Source organism: Chenopodium album, chromosome 21 (genome assembly GCF_948465745.1).
Source record: "Chenopodium album chromosome 21, dcCheAlbu1.1, whole genome shotgun sequence".
In the NCBI taxonomy this organism is placed as follows: Eukaryota; Viridiplantae; Streptophyta; class Magnoliopsida; order Caryophyllales; family Amaranthaceae; genus Chenopodium; species Chenopodium album.
The window spans coordinates 36,032,517-36,048,223 of NC_137854.1; the positions used below are offsets into that span (position 1 = coordinate 36,032,517).

Consider the following 15,707-nt stretch of genomic DNA (forward strand, 5'->3'; position numbering starts at 1 on the left):
AATTTGTAATTTTTCGTTTAGGTTTTGTGTTTGATCGGATCAATTGATCCCTTTCCTCAATAGTCTCTTGAATTTCACTGGTTTTCGTAGGGTTTTCCATGTTTGTTTATGTAAATATTGCCTAATCAATACCTGGAGTAGTTGCTTTATGAGTTGCATTTAATTTACACAATTAACAAACATGAGTAACATGAAACACACCAATACACCATAATAGCAAAATTAGCAATAAGCCAATAACTTTGTAACTCTAAAGGATTAGTAAAAAAAATAATCTTTGAAAGCTCTAAAACAAACTTTAATTAACCTCTTAATATCAAGAACTTGTGAAGTTGCTAGATCTAAATTTTTTTTAGGACGTTTTGTTTTAACACTATTGTGTATAATTACGTATCTTATTATGGTTAAACTTACTTCGTTTTTCAAACAATGAAAATACTCCGTATCTTTTTTTGGTACATTGGTTACATTTAAAATCAAATACGAAGTACGAGTATAAGTATAAGGATTATTTTGGAACAGGCCTAGTAATTTTTTTTTTTTTTTTTTGAAACAACCCTCAAACGGGGACTTAATTTAATAAATCATTGTTAGCTACATCAAGAACTTTAGCCGGGAAATTATTATTCCACACTCTTCGACCAAATTCCCAAGGTTGGAAATGAGCCAATTCGTGTGCTACCCTATTCCCGTTCCTTTTAACAAAAGACCAAACAACATCAACAAAACGAGAACATAAATCTAAAATGTCATCCACGATGAGATGGACGAGCTTGCTCCTTGAACACCTCCACGCAGCACTTCCACAACACCCAAACAGTCACTTTCGAGAACCACTCTGCTAACACCTTCGTCCAGAGCCAATTTCAACCCCATATAAACGCAGCACGCCACAGCACTTGATCTCACCCCTGCTATCACGAATCACAACCCCTAGACCAGTACCTACAGACCCCAAAACCCCAGCATCTACATTAATCTTGTAATAGGCAGCAGCAGGGGCACTCCACGCAGCAGCATGACTGCTCCCAAACCCCGAGTATCCTGCCCTCAACTGACCCCCCTCCTTCGCCTCCTTTGCAATTTTTACAGCATAAGCAAGGGTCCTATCAGGATCGAATTCATCCCCTGCCATCACCCAATTATTCCTCGCACCCCACACTGCCCAACAAAGTGTAATGAGTTCCTCAAACTCATCACAAGGCAGCTTCTCCAAGCAGAAATTCCACCAATCCTCAACATTGCAAAAAGACTGAGATATAAGGGGAAAGAACTTACTATTCCTCCATATGGCACGGGCTAAAGAGCAGTCCTTCAAGGCATGAATAACTGATTCTTCTTCCCTGCTGCAAATACTACAAAAAGGATCATAATCATTAATTCTCCGGTGGATAGCTTCCCTCGTAGGAAGAGCATTTTGACATGCCCTCCACACAAACACCTTGACTCGAGGCAAAACGTGCAAGTTCCAAACTTTGCTCCAGAAATGGCGCCCATTCGAAGGTTCTTCATGCTCATCTTTCCAATTATCATCAAAGATAGCTCTATATGCGGACCTCACCGAGTACAACCCATTCTTTTCCAAATCCCAACAAATACAGTCATCCGGCATTCTATGACTCAAAGGAATGCTCAAAATCCTATCCCTCTTGAAAGGGAGAAAAGATTGCAAAATCAAATCCGACTTCCAAGTGCAAGAAGAGAAGTCAATAAGCTCACTAACCTTCATATCACCACCAACATTATTCCGAGGGGAAATAATACGATGAGTTTGAGTACCCGGAATCCAAGGATCAGACCAAACACTAATGCTCTCACCATTGCCAACTCTCCATCTCATCCCTCTCCTAACAACCCACCTAGCTTCCCAAATGCCTCTCCAAGTATAACTTGGAAGAGAACCAACACTTGCCTCCATAAAACTCGAATTTGGGTAGTAACGTGCCTTATATAATTGCTCCAAAAGGCTGCCCGGAGACTTAAGCAAACGCCAAGCTTGCTTACCTAAGAGAGCCCAATTAAATAGCTTAAAGTCACGAAAACCCAATCCCCCTTCCTTCTTTGGTCCGACACAATTTTTTCCAAGCAAGCCAATGAATTTTCCTTTCCCTTTGCTTCTGACCCCACCAAAATTGAGCTACTAACGATCTCAACTCATCACAAAAAGAAGATGGAAACTTAAACACACTCATCGCGTAGGTAGGGAGAGATTGGGCCACCGCCTTTATCATAACCTCCCTACCCGCCTTAGAAAGCACCATCCCCTTCCACCCTTGCAACTTCTTCCACAACTTCTCTTTGATACCTCTCGTAATAACCTTCTTTGACCTCCCTACAACCGTCGGAAGACCAAGGTATCGATCATGAACATCAACCATACGAACCCCAAAACCATCAGCAATCTCATTCCTCTTTGAATCACGAACACCCTTGCTAAAAGTAACAGTAGTCTTATCAAAATTATTTTTTTGCCCCGAAGCCAACTCATACGTCTCCAACACCCCTTTGATCACCTCAACATCTTGCATTGATGCTTTCGAAAAAATAATACAATCATCGGCAAACAGTAAATGATTCACCGAAGGGGCGGTCGGGGCTATGCGAATCCCATGAAGGCTCCCACTTTCTTCTGCGGCTCGTAAAAGATGGGAAAAAACCTCCGCACACAAAATAAAAAGATAGGGGGACATAGGATTGCCTTGACGAATACCTCTATGAGGGATGAACTCCTCCGTCGGCCTTCCATTAACAAGAATTGAAAAAGACACTGTTCGAACACACTCCATAACTTTACTCTTCCAACGAGTATCAAAACCAAATTTTCCAAAACTGCTTCCAAAAAATTCCACTTTATTCTATCGTAAGCTTTTAACATATCAAGCTTTAAGGCCATGCATCCCTCTTTGTTGTTCAAATTTTTCATATGATGGAAAATTTTGAAAGCCACCAGAATATTATCAGTTATTAATCTACCTGGGGTAAATGCACTCTGGTTAACAGCAATAATCTTATCAAGAAACACTTTCAACCGATTTGCCAGCACTTTCGAAACCAACTTATAAATCACATTATAAAGAGCAATAGGCCTAAAATCCGACATACAATCAGCATCATTTTTCTTCGGAATAAGAGCAATAAACGTTTTATTCAAGAAAGCAGGCATTGGATCACCACGCAGAATAGCTAACACAGAATTTAAGACCGAAGGTCCTACAATATGCCAATATGACTGGAAAAACAAGGGACACTTACCATCAGGGCCAGGAGCTTTAATAGGATGCATCTGATTAAGGGCAACTTTCACCTCCTCCGAAGTATAATCAGCTGTGAGCGTTGCATTCATCTCACTAGTAACACGACTCTGGAAATTTTGCAATGCATGATCAATCAAAGAAGGGTTCGCCGATGTGAACATGTTTCGGAAGTAATTAACTGCAATACTCCCAATCTTCTCATTTTCGGAATGATGAACCCCATTCTCATCTTGCATACTTCGAATGGTATTTTTACTCTTCCTATTAGAAGCTCTCTGGTGGAAAAATTTAGTATTTTTGTCCCCTTCCGAAAGCCAAAGGACTCTCGAACGTTGCTTCCAATAAACCTCCTCATGGCACACTAAACCTGCAATATCACGAATAAGGGCTCGTCGCTGCTCCAACTGTGCTGCCGAAAGCTTACCACGATTTAATTTTTGGAGCTTCTTTCTCTTCTTTCTCAATTCACGAAAAGTTGCACCAAATCTGTCACAACTCCATTTTTTAAGACCCTCAGCGCAGGCTTGCAACTTCGACTCCAAAGTATATACACCATTCCAAGCAGTATCAATTGTATTCTCACAACCCTCATCAACTTGCCACATCTGCTCGAAACGGAAAGGCTTCTCACCCAACATCTCTGTACTTTAATTCCACAAAACAAGTTTAATAGGGGCATGATCGGACCATTCTCTATCAATATGCACTAAGTAAGCATCCGGAACCATAGACATCCAAGAATCTGTGGCTAAGGCTCTGTCAAGACGGCATTGAGTGTTCGCCTCCCCTTCCCTACCATTATCATACGTAAAATCATAACCCGAGTAGGAAAAGTTCCTCAACCCACAAAAATTTGCCGCATCCCTAAATTCGTCATTTGCCATTCAGCTCTATCATTACTACCACTCATCTCAGAAGGGAACATAATCTCATTAAAATCTCCAATGCAAACCCAAGGTAAATGAGATTGAGACGCCAAATCACGAAGTAAGCTCCACGATAGATGCCTATTACCAGTCTCAGGCCACCCATAGAATCCTGTAAGTCTCCAAGTATCCTCACCCATACCTCTTCCCACCTCTACATCAATATGATGAACTGACATCGAGCGCAAAGTGACATCGATATCCTTCTTCCACAATAATGCAAGGCCCCCAGAACGCCCCATCGAATCAACAGCAAGACCAAAAAACTCACCAAACTTCTCTTTCACCTTAGAAAACTCAGCACTACTCAGTTTCGTCTCCGACAGAAAAATCAAAGACGAGGCCTCTATTCGGATAAGATCCCGAAGACCCATCACTGCAGAGGGGTTGCCCAACCCTCTACAGTTCAAGCTCAAAATACTCATTGGGCTCGGCGGAGCTGCTCATTAGCAGCCTCCGCCACTCGCCAACCAGTCAAAAGATTCACTCATAGCATTCTTTTTCAACTCCCTCTCACCCTCCACTTCAATATCATGATCATTCCTAACACGCTTCCCCAGGGCCTTATCTACATCCCCTCCCATAACAACATCCTCTGACCCACCCTTATCCCTCGTTAATTTCCTATACCCTCTACAAGACCCTTTTTTTATTTTTTTGAGCCTCCCTGCTTCAAAAACCACCTTCTTCCCCAACAAAATCTCCTTCCCCTCAATCCCCTTACTTTTATTATCACCCTCCCCATCAGGCTGCCCCGTAACCATACTCACCCCCAGCCCCACGCTCACATCAACAACATCAGACCCCACCTGCACACCATCCCCCAATACACCTAACTTCGGCTCATGTAAGTTTTCAGCAGAAACATAGGTCCCTTCAGCCAACTGCTCCCCACTACCAGTACAAGGAGTACTCAACATAGTGTCCTCATTCCACAAATGAATTGTATCATTGATCCCCTCTAATAAATAGTCTTTCTTGCTTCCATCACTAATCACCCCACCAGAATTATCATCAATCAAAATATTGTCCTGTTTCTCATTCACCATATAGCTAGGTTCATGAGGGCTAGCTCGAGTAACAAAAAGTTGTTTTCTCGTCGAAAGAACTTCATCAAGTTCCTCCTTCTCCTTCATAAGGCCCTTTCTAGGAGACGCCTTTAACCACCTTCCCCAACCAAGCTTCTCCTTCTTACTTTCTTCGGACACCATAACACAATCTCGCTCGGAGTGTCCTATAACTCCACACGCATAGCAGAAGAAAGGTAATCTTTCATAGGCAAATTCCACTAACACAAGATTCCCACACTTATCACGAACTCTTTGAATACGGCGCGGCGGCTTTGTCACATTAAGCATAATCCTCACTCTACGAGTACGGTCAAGACCAAGGGGGTCCTCTTCAATTTCAACAACCTCGCCCATATTCGAGACCAATTCCTTAACATCATTATCAGAACGACAGTTAAGGGGCAAGTGTTTCAGTCGAACCCAGAACGGTGAATGATAAAGGGGGATCTTCTCAGGTTGTTCAGAACCGTCAACCTCCTTCAACACTAGCAGCATATTGTCAAAACACCATGGGCAACCTTGTAATACTTTCTCCTTATCCCTCCAATTGAAGAATTGGAAGGCATATAAATTAGGGCTAATTACCCTAATAATCAATTTATCCGACAATGACCACGACTTCGTCATAGTGGATTTGAAGGCATCAACATTGTAGGGTCTATCAGTCACAATTCGCCCCACCAGCATGAGGTCAAATTTTTCGTTCGCCATAGAAGAGTTTACAATACCTAAGTCAGCAATTCCTCCTTCCTCATCATCAGCAATTCGTAATTGGGCGCACCTATTCGCAATCTCATCCGCCATCCTCACGAAAATCGAAGGTCAAAACTAAGCAAACCTCCGCCCACGACGGTAGCAAAACCCTACGCACTGTAGAGAGTATCGGCCCTTTCTTTCGAGGGAGTTTTTTACTCGGAATAGGCCTAGTAATTTAGTTGATTGCCAAGTGTGTATCATCATATATTGAACATTAAACATAAGCCAAACATTTTCAAGAAAAATCGATTTTGTATTTTATTAAACACCCCTATTCTGATTTTGAAAAAATGATTTATTAATCACTCTAAGGGTCTAATCAGTGGAACCGAACCAACCATAGAACCGTGCAAGGCACATTGAGGTATTTATGTTATGGAGGAGGGCCCATTTACGTCTTATTGGGTGCCCTAACTCTTTGTTTTAGAGCACTAAAATAGCGTCAATCCATCATTTACTCTCACGACATGTTTGATGAGTGGTCTTAAATTGTGAGAATAGTAGTGAATGTGAGAATAATAATGAATTTGTATATGATTTTGCAAGGAAATTTTATTGCAATTACTACCAATAAATTGTGTTTTCGTTTTTATACTCACAAATTTTCATTACAACGTAATACCACCTCTAAAATGGTAGTATTAATGGATTATAATAGAAATTTCTTTGAACATGAAGTCTTTGAATAATGAGGTATTTGGAAAACAACTAGCATTATCATAGACATTGACATAAAATCTTATTCACAATTACTTGTGAAATCATCGTTATCACCAATTATTACCAATATCCAAATGAAATGTCTGTGTTTTCAAAATTCACCATGTAACCATATGCATTCGTTCGAGCATGGAAAAACCTTAAAAGGTCCCCTACTCCCATGGTCACATTACTGATTATGACTATTGTACGTTAGTTTATAAAACACAACAATGCCATAAAGGATGTAATTGCTCGTTTCGCTACATGATTGATCTATTGGGTAACTTGTCAACGACAAAGATTTGATGTTGATTTCTTAAGAATTAAGTTAGAAATAAACATCACTCTCTTTCATAACTCCTACCACCATAGCATAAACACAAGCAACATTATTTGACCAACAAACCTTATCTTTCTACCTCTCATTTTGCCTTCCCCTTTATTTTTGGGTGGCCGGTGCATTTGGATAACAACTTAAATTAGCCAAACACAAACAGTAGTGAAAGGTAATACACGCATCAAAACTTCTAAATATGTCTTAGATTAAGGGTTAAAAACAAGTAAGATTAACTAGTCTCACATATTTGTACATGACGGGTTTTATCACTGTGATGTCCGTGAACATCATTATTACCATCCTATTCACATTAAACTCCTCCTTTAACGGAGTCCATTCACACACAATCAATCAATCAAAGCCTTAATCCCATAAGTGGGGTCGGCTACATAAACCACTGTTCGCAAATATGAGTAAATTTGCATTTCTGCATATGCAAGTTTTCTGCAAACCAAAACCTGTTCTAAGTGTTTGTGAAACAAAGAATGCTAACTTTTAAGGACAAACAGTTGCACTTTTGCCTATCAAGTAATTCAACTGAATTTGATGCAAAATCCCTTGATCAATGTAAAGAGAAGCTTCAGTTCCATTGCTAACTACATAGTATTACAGTTCTTTTGCTGAATCAACATGAACATGGACACCACTAGTATACTGTCAACATTAATAACAGAATCTCTTTTTTAGGAGTTTTGTATCGATGAGTATCAGCAAGTAGCTGCAATAGCCCCGAGGAGGGAGGTAACAAAACACATTTGTGTTTCTTTGTCAATCTTAGAGAAAAGGGGAACATGCACAAAAAGAGACTTGTGGCCTTTAGCTTCTGCAAACCGGAGAGAGTGATAGTACACGTAATTACATACAAAACGACCAGCATCATCTGACTTCATTACGTTGAAGCCTTTCTTCTTTAGGAAACTAAGAATAGAATCTACTGAGCATGAAGTCTTCATTTTAGTCATCATCCAATGCAAGGAAACAAATAAGATATGTTAGGGGAAAGTTTTCATGCAACTTAAATTTGATAGAAATGGATTGTGTCAATCATTTATCCTACAATATCGTACTAGCTACCTTAGATAGTTAGCAAATGGTATTTAAAGCATGTCTACATCATTTGCGTTTTGTGACTCTCTACAACTAAAAAGTATAAATATCCCACAATATTCAATGTTGCTCAGATCAGCCCAGCATTTCTGTCTGCCCTGAGGGAGTGAGGGCTGATCCATAGTGCACAATGCATGAACTGGCCATCTACACAAGGGAAATTTCTGGACTACGAAAAAGGGACCTAAATTTAAGAAATGTACGGAGCCCCATTTATATTACCCGAACCCAAGGTTTTCATGTACCCACATACCATGTTCCCCTCCTGCAGCCTCTGTGATTCAAAGGGCGATCACAAGGCAAGGTCAAGTTCTAGCAAGAAATAGATCAATACTTAAAAGTATCATCTTTCACATTGCAACAGTGATTTTTAATAATAAACCTGATAAACAAGCTTTTAAGCTTTCACATAACAATATGAAATCAAACTGCCTAAGATGAAAACAAGTTAGCTCTTCAATTTCCAGCTAATCCTTAAAACAACCATTTTCTTTCTAATGCCATATAACATGATTCATGAGGAAATATGAACACATGTCAAAACCACATTACCAAATTAGAATATATTAACCATTGGCAGTTACCTGTCTCGTATTAGATATTTCTCCATCGTCAGGGACTATTGGTACTTGCTGAAAAGAAAAAAGTATAACGATTTATTACATGAATACAAACAAAGCTACATAGCTTAAAACAGAAGAGGGGTGAAGGAGGAGAAGGGAGGGGGGGAAAAAATCTTATCAACCTGTGGTTGCCACCCGAGCTCATCAGGACAGCGAAATGTTGCTTCATTGAATGCTTGACATTCAATTGCAAACTTATGGGCACCACTATTCACTCCCAAATGAACCTGGAGACAGCAGCCAATAAGTCAATGACATGATATATCCAAGTCAATACAGGGATAGTGTCTTCAAAAACAGGAGACTAATAAGCAAACCACCATTGAAAAGAGTTCATTACCATAATAACAGGCCATTCACGCTGAAGTGATTATAGGAATTACAAGAACAAGTACCTATCTACTTTACATTGTCACAAAACTTCTGATGACAAGTTTGTAAACCGGGAAGCAGGACATGATGCCAAAACTAAGACAGAGGAACAGGTGATTCTCACTAACATTAGGGATGAGTTGACAATTTTGTTTCTAAACTTGTATTATCACAGCATCACTAGTGAGATTCCATAATCTTTTACTGTTATGGCCATGTTTCTACATCAACTTGACGAGTAATTTTCCTTCATCCCACTTTGAATAATAGAGCAAGTTACAAATATCAGGGTAGACAATACTTTTTGGATGGAATTAAAAAAATTATAGTCACTCATTGTCTCCATTTCTTGGTTTGCAATAATATTTTTCTTGTATGAATAAAAAGACAAAGTTACTTTCACAATCATAGAGATATCATCCTCACAAGTCACAACACAATTAGACAATCAGATGTGAGCAACAACATACTCATGAATGTCATGATATACCAACTACAAAATCCACAATTTTGGCTTTGCTTTTGTTATACTATGTAGCTGCACAAATTATACTGCAAGTTTATGAGGTAACCCAATATAGGTGCTTAGAAAGTTTATGCAAATGAAGACTCACCCACACAACTGATTCATTGTCTGGATTTGAGGCACCTTTCTCAAACAATTCATTAAGTGCTGGTCTCGCCCCCTCACCAGCTGTCTCAAGAATCGTGCAACCTGCAAGTTGCACCCCTGTAGGAAGGCCATTTTTCGAGACATACTCATTCAAATTACTCACAATGGATTCCGTTGGGTTCTCTGTCACACCTTGAAATTTCTTGAAGCCAGTAACATGAACTGTGATATCCTTAGGTCCTTCGGATCCCATGTCCACCTTGGGAGCACAGCAAAAATTCCCTATTCTTAATCGAGTATGAAGTTCCCAGAAAACCTATAGGAGAAATCTTAAAGAAGCAAAGTTCTGTTAGATTAATGATTTTGAGAAGCTGATGAAAAAACACTTAGTGAACAGCATAAACAAGCATGCTTTAGCTAACACAGGTGACCTTGTCAAGTATCAACCACCACCATAATAATCAATTAATCAGAAACTAATCATTATTCTCATACATATTATAGCAATCACAGCATTATTATACTAGTCCATTCAACCATAAATTAAGACAGATACAACAAGCACTTCCAATAATATTGCAGCATCAATAACTCGATTCGGTACAGCCTTAGCTAAAAGCCATCCTTAGAACTGTAAAGATAACTATACTCATAAACAATGAACATCAACTCGAAACTCGGAAATTCTACCAACCTGATCCATATCATACATGAACCTGATCCACATCATACAAGAGCTTATACGGATCCACACTAAAATTCATCTCATCATTACAATAACATGGCACATCCGGCAAACTCGTATCTTACACAACATAAAGTACAAATTGCAATGATTTTACCATAATTGCAAAACACCCTAAAGGGAGTAAAGTGGAATCAACATAAACAAATTCACAGATACTTGTAAAGCAAAGATCTTAAAAACATCATTTGCAACAAAAAAAAAAAAAAAAAAAGCAAAAACATCAACATATAAATCAAACCCAGGAACAAATTCATATTACACAACATATCAATCATACTTCACAACATACCAATCATACTTTAGGCAATATCAGAAGATTATACAAACAAAAGCACCCACAAAATCATACTTCAAAAAAATAAATCCCAATAAAATGATCAATAATTCAGACTATATCAAACAATTAAAATGAAAAATTCTACGCAATTCACTCTGATTAACATAGTTGTAATAAAAAAAAAAAAAAAAAAAAAAAATTACAATTGACATATCATCTCGATTAAATTTACAAACTTTCCCAAAAAGCAAGAAGCTGAAAATTGAAAACCAATAAAAAGGTGTAATTATTCTTACAAGATTAAAATTTGAGTAATAATTGAAATTTTCTTGATTCTGACAACTCCAGCCTCCAAACTTTTCTGTTATAATGAAGAATCGAATTAATAAAATTAGAAGGTCGAAGGGCCTTATCGGATTTTAAAAAATTTCGCAGTTTTATGAGTAGGAGACCCCTCAATTTATAAAATTTTGCGGGAGTTGCCCTTTGTGAATTTGGATTAAGTAGGACTGGCGCACTGGCGCACCAGCGCACCACTCTTTGGGGGTGTTTGGTAAATGAGAATGGAGGGTGGGAATGGGATTTTTAATCCAAATTTTTTTAAAAATCTCTTGTTTGTTAAATGGGATTGGGAATAAAGAAGGGATAGACCTGATTAATGGGCTAGGGCATAAAAAATTTGCCCATTTCTCGAGCCGGGCCCGGTCAGGCCTAGCTTCAGGCCAAAATTTTCATGCCCAAACCCGCCCAAAATGGCCGGGTCGTACGAGCTTTTCTGGTCGGGGCAAAAAAATGAACTAAAATAGCATAAAAATGCATTCCCAAGCCCGCCCAACAAAATAAAAAAAATCGGGCTGGGTCGAAAAATGTTGCCCAAAACCCGCCCAAAATCGGGTCGGGTCGGGCCGGGCTTGTTTGATCAGCTCTAAGGAATGGGATTGGGAATGAATTCTCACCCATTTATTACCTAGAGAAGTTAATAAATGGGTAAAAATGGGAGAAATGACAATTTTGCCATTAATGAAAAGAATGGGAACGATTTCCATAAAAATTGTTGAATTGTAAATTAATTCTCTATTTACGTCGGTTTAAAAACTTATTCCTAGGTAATAAATGGGTAGAAATGGGAGAAATGACAATTTTGCCATTAATGAAAGAATGGGAACGATTTCCATAAAAATTGTTGAATTGTAAATTAATTCTCTATTTACGTCGGTTTAAAAACTTATTCCTACAATATTGTCCACGTAGTATTGGAAGAAGGTTTGGTTTTTTTTAATTTAATTTTTTTTTACAAAGAACCGTCAATGGTGATAACTGTTCTATACGTTATAAAACTGCTAACGTCGTTAGCGGTTCTAATATTAAATTTTAACTTGTGGAGTTTTCTTATACAAGAACCTAATACAAGAACCGCTAACGACATTAGCAGTTTTATAAGTATAGAACCGCTATCACCGTTAGCGGTTCTTTGCCCAAAAAAAAATATCTACCAAATCTACGTGGACAATATTGAGCGAATAAGTTTTTAAACCAACGCAAATAGGGAATATTTACAATTCAACAATTTTTAGGGAAATCTTCCAAAGAATGGAGAAGAATTATTAGTAAGGGTAGTTTTGTATTTTTGTTATTTATTCACCATCTATTCCCATCTACTATCCAAACAAAGTATTGTCATATTTTTATATATCCCAACAATCAATTCTCAATCCCATTCCCACTTTTTAATCCCCAAACTCCCATTCCCACATTCCAAACGCCCCGTTCATGTACTCCCGATACTCCCTTTATTTCTAAAAGTTTAATACGAATACTACTTACTCCGTATATAAGTTTTACGAATACATCGTCCGTTTCAAAATGATTTACTCCGTAATCCTTATTATTTTTTATGTGTTATAAGTACATTTTTTTCCTTTTACAAAAATTTATGGAATAGTATTTTAATATTATATTTCTTTCTTGACATGGTCCCCACTTAAACCAACAACTAGTTTTTAACTTTTTATTATTATATTCCCCTCACGTTCATCACTTTTCAATAAATTATTATCTCCATTTTCTTTTGTTTATAATTTATTAATACTCCAGCTACTCTACTTAAGGGCCTGTTCTCTTACGTTGAAATTCAGTTCAGTTCAGTTCAGTTCAGCTCAGTTCAGTTCAGTTCAGTTCAGCTCACTTCAGTTCAGTTCAATTCAGTTCAGCTGAGTTCAGTTCAGTTCAGTTCAGCTGAGTTGAGTTGAGTTGAGTTCAGTTCACTTCAGCTGAGTTCAGTCAATGAGAACAGGCCCTAACTCTTGTTTTATTTAAATCAATTAAATTGCAACTATGTGTTGGTCAAAGTGTAACATTTAAAAAAAAAACATAAAGTAAATATTCATTTTCTATATTGAGTGTTTCAAAATAATCAATCCACTTTCTATTTTAATCCTCACATATTCTCTTTATTTTCCCATCTTATTCTCATTTTAATGGCTTGGTCTCAAATCTAAAGCTTTAATGGTCTCAAGTCTCCCAATTTCAAAACTAGATAATCCTAAACTCCTAATGTATATTAATGGTCCCAATGTCACTTAATTGAAAAATAAAATGGTTCCAATGTTTTGTAAGAGCATCCCCATTGGTTAGAATATACGCTTCTCATTTGACGAAAAATGAAAATGAGAACCTTCCCACCAATGTTATTCCTTTTCCATTTACTAAATATTTTTGGGAAGGTTAATCTGATTGGAAGCCTCCCAAAATTATTGTGGTCCCAATTAACCCCAAAAGTTGCCAAAAATTATTACTACCTCTGTCCCCTTTTGATAGTCCCTTATGGGCAAATTTTAGTCCCAAAATGTTCACCCCATTTGCTTTTTCCAAAAATAAATAAATATTAATTTTTTACTAAAATTCTTTCCAATTTGCAACAATACTTGTGCAAATTTATTTTTCCCATGTAAATTTTGTTTTCCCAAGTACTTTTATTACTTTCTCTCTCTACTTTTTTGCATACCCAATAATGTCAATTTACTTTTTCAATGTACTTTAACTATTCTTACTTGTGTTTATTAATTCTCGTGAAAAATGGTCATAAGGGACTATCAAAAGGGGACGGGAGGGAGTAAGTAGGAGGGGGAAAGGTGGTGGGGTATGGAAAAATAGGAGAGATAAAGTAAATGGGGAGGTTAAGAGCATCAACAATGGTGAGGATAAATATATCCTTTCCCATTTTATTTCTTTTTTTCTCCAATCGACACATCATCTTCTCTTTCTTCCACATCACTTTCCACTATCTCCATCCTTTTTCTCATTTTCCTTCTCTAATATTTTCAACATCAATAAGGATCCTTTTCCATCTTCTTTCTTTTATTTACATATACTCCACTATATATTCTATTTCTTATTTATATAATTATTTATTAATATAATACGAGTAGTTTATTTAAAAAAAATAAAATAAAAACTGAAAATAATAAAGCTTTTGGCACAAGAGCCAAGAAAAAGGATCCTTTCCATTAAGAGGAAACTACCCTTTCCTTTACCTAAGAGGATCCTTTCCCCCTCTTTCACATCAATGAGGATCCTTTTAGCCAACAAAAAAGTGAGCTAAAAGGATACAAATCCTCATTGCTGCTGGTGCTCTAAGGTGGGTATGGAATAGTAAGTTGAGAAGAATAAAGTTAGTAGAAAGTGATGTGGATTAATGAGGTGAGAAAAGAGAAATTATGGGGAGCCCCATGAATGTTGTTGCTCTAATGGTTCCAATTTAATTTATTCTAAGAATTTGTCAAATATTATTCATAAGAGTTATCTCATACTTTCAACAAAAAAAAAGTAGGGATATGAGCGGTTAGAAATGTACGCTGAAAACCGTAAAAAGCTAAAACTAGATGATTAAGATAACAATATTTGAGACATATATGAGGGCTATTTCATGCTATTGTTTATTTCATACTTGCTTTGTTTTCTTTATTTGCAACACATTCTTTAGACGCACTTTTTAGGAGTTGATTAGTATTAGTAAATTAACGATTTTATCAAAATAATTTTAACACCAAGAATAGAGAAGTATTAGATATTACATGTATAGAATATTTGATTGAATTTGTCTGTTTAAATTACCTAATCAGTTCTTCAGGGTTTGTGCCGAAAGTGTGTTATTAATAATATAAAACGGAGGAAGAAACTATTATGTTCAATGAAGATAGAGGTAACAATGATTTATTGCACTCCAAAAAATCTGCCACAATCTCGACGGGTATGCTTAACACCTCAGCTCATGTTGTCCAATCTAATAGAATCAAACCCATCTTATAATGTCAAATTTATAATTTAAAAAATTACCATATTACGCAATATATATACAAGTACATTCACATAAATTTCATTTGAAATATTATAAATGATAAATAAAACACACAAGATATTGTGAAAAGGCACTCGTTGTGCAATAGAGAAATAAAAATCCTATCCTTTTATCTGTCAAATCTACAAAATAAAGAAATAAATAAACTTACCTTATATATATATATATATATATATATATATTGAGGAAACCTTGTAGTCTATATAAACACTATCACATGAGATTCATTTAAATTTTATGTTAACGGTTAGAAGCGTATGCGTGAAAACCGTGAAAAAAGCATACAGAATAACTAAGATCGTCCGGAATACTTGGGTTCCCCATTTTTTGTCTCTAAATACGGAGTATGTCTTTTAATTTTCTCAACAAACCCCACTTACATACTACTTCGTATAATACTTAACTCCATTCATTACTTCTTTTTAAAACTACGTGTCAGTTAAAGTGATGCATTATTTCTAAAAAAAAAATCATTCTAGATATACTCCCTCCGGCCTCCGCCCCCCTTTTATAGTTCTCATTTGGAATTTTGACACTATTCATAATGTGAGAGAATATTCTGAAT

General features: G+C 37.0%; 3 protein-coding genes across 5 annotated transcripts; all 3 read right to left on the reverse strand.

Annotated features, from left to right (window-relative positions):
- Positions 1-571: 571 nt before the first annotated feature.
- LOC145600746 (uncharacterized) lies at positions 572-3,892 on the reverse strand. Its single transcript, XM_081656617.1, has 4 exons — positions 2,948-3,892; positions 2,123-2,855; positions 849-2,004; positions 572-800 (listed from the first exon to the last, which is right to left on the reverse strand). Exons 1-4 carry the CDS (start codon positions 3,890-3,892, stop codon positions 572-574), a joined length of 3,063 nt encoding a protein of 1,020 aa, XP_081512743.1.
- Positions 3,893-3,901: 9 nt separating this feature from the next.
- Positions 3,902-4,554, reverse strand: LOC145600747 (uncharacterized). The gene is made up of 2 exons (XM_081656618.1): positions 4,136-4,554; positions 3,902-4,046 (listed from the first exon to the last, which is right to left on the reverse strand). Exons 1-2 carry the CDS (start codon positions 4,552-4,554, stop codon positions 3,902-3,904), a joined length of 564 nt encoding a protein of 187 aa, XP_081512744.1.
- A 3,059-nt stretch (positions 4,555-7,613) lies between these two features.
- Positions 7,614-11,328, reverse strand: LOC145600197 (uncharacterized). 3 transcript variants are annotated; one of them, XM_081656101.1, is made up of 6 exons: positions 11,082-11,327; positions 9,953-10,089; positions 9,762-9,862; positions 8,898-9,002; positions 8,737-8,784; positions 7,614-7,992 (listed from the first exon to the last, which is right to left on the reverse strand). In XM_081656101.1, exons 2-6 carry the CDS (start codon positions 10,011-10,013, stop codon positions 7,753-7,755), a joined length of 555 nt encoding a protein of 184 aa, XP_081512227.1. In that variant the 5' UTR covers positions 10,014-10,089; positions 11,082-11,327; the 3' UTR covers positions 7,614-7,752. The 3 variants fall into 3 exon arrangements, with proteins under 3 accessions (XP_081512227.1, XP_081512225.1, XP_081512226.1); XM_081656099.1 differs by having other exon boundaries at positions 9,762-10,089; positions 11,082-11,328; XM_081656100.1 differs by lacking the exon at positions 11,082-11,327 and having other exon boundaries at positions 9,762-10,858.
- Positions 11,329-15,707: the final 4,379 nt, after the last annotated feature.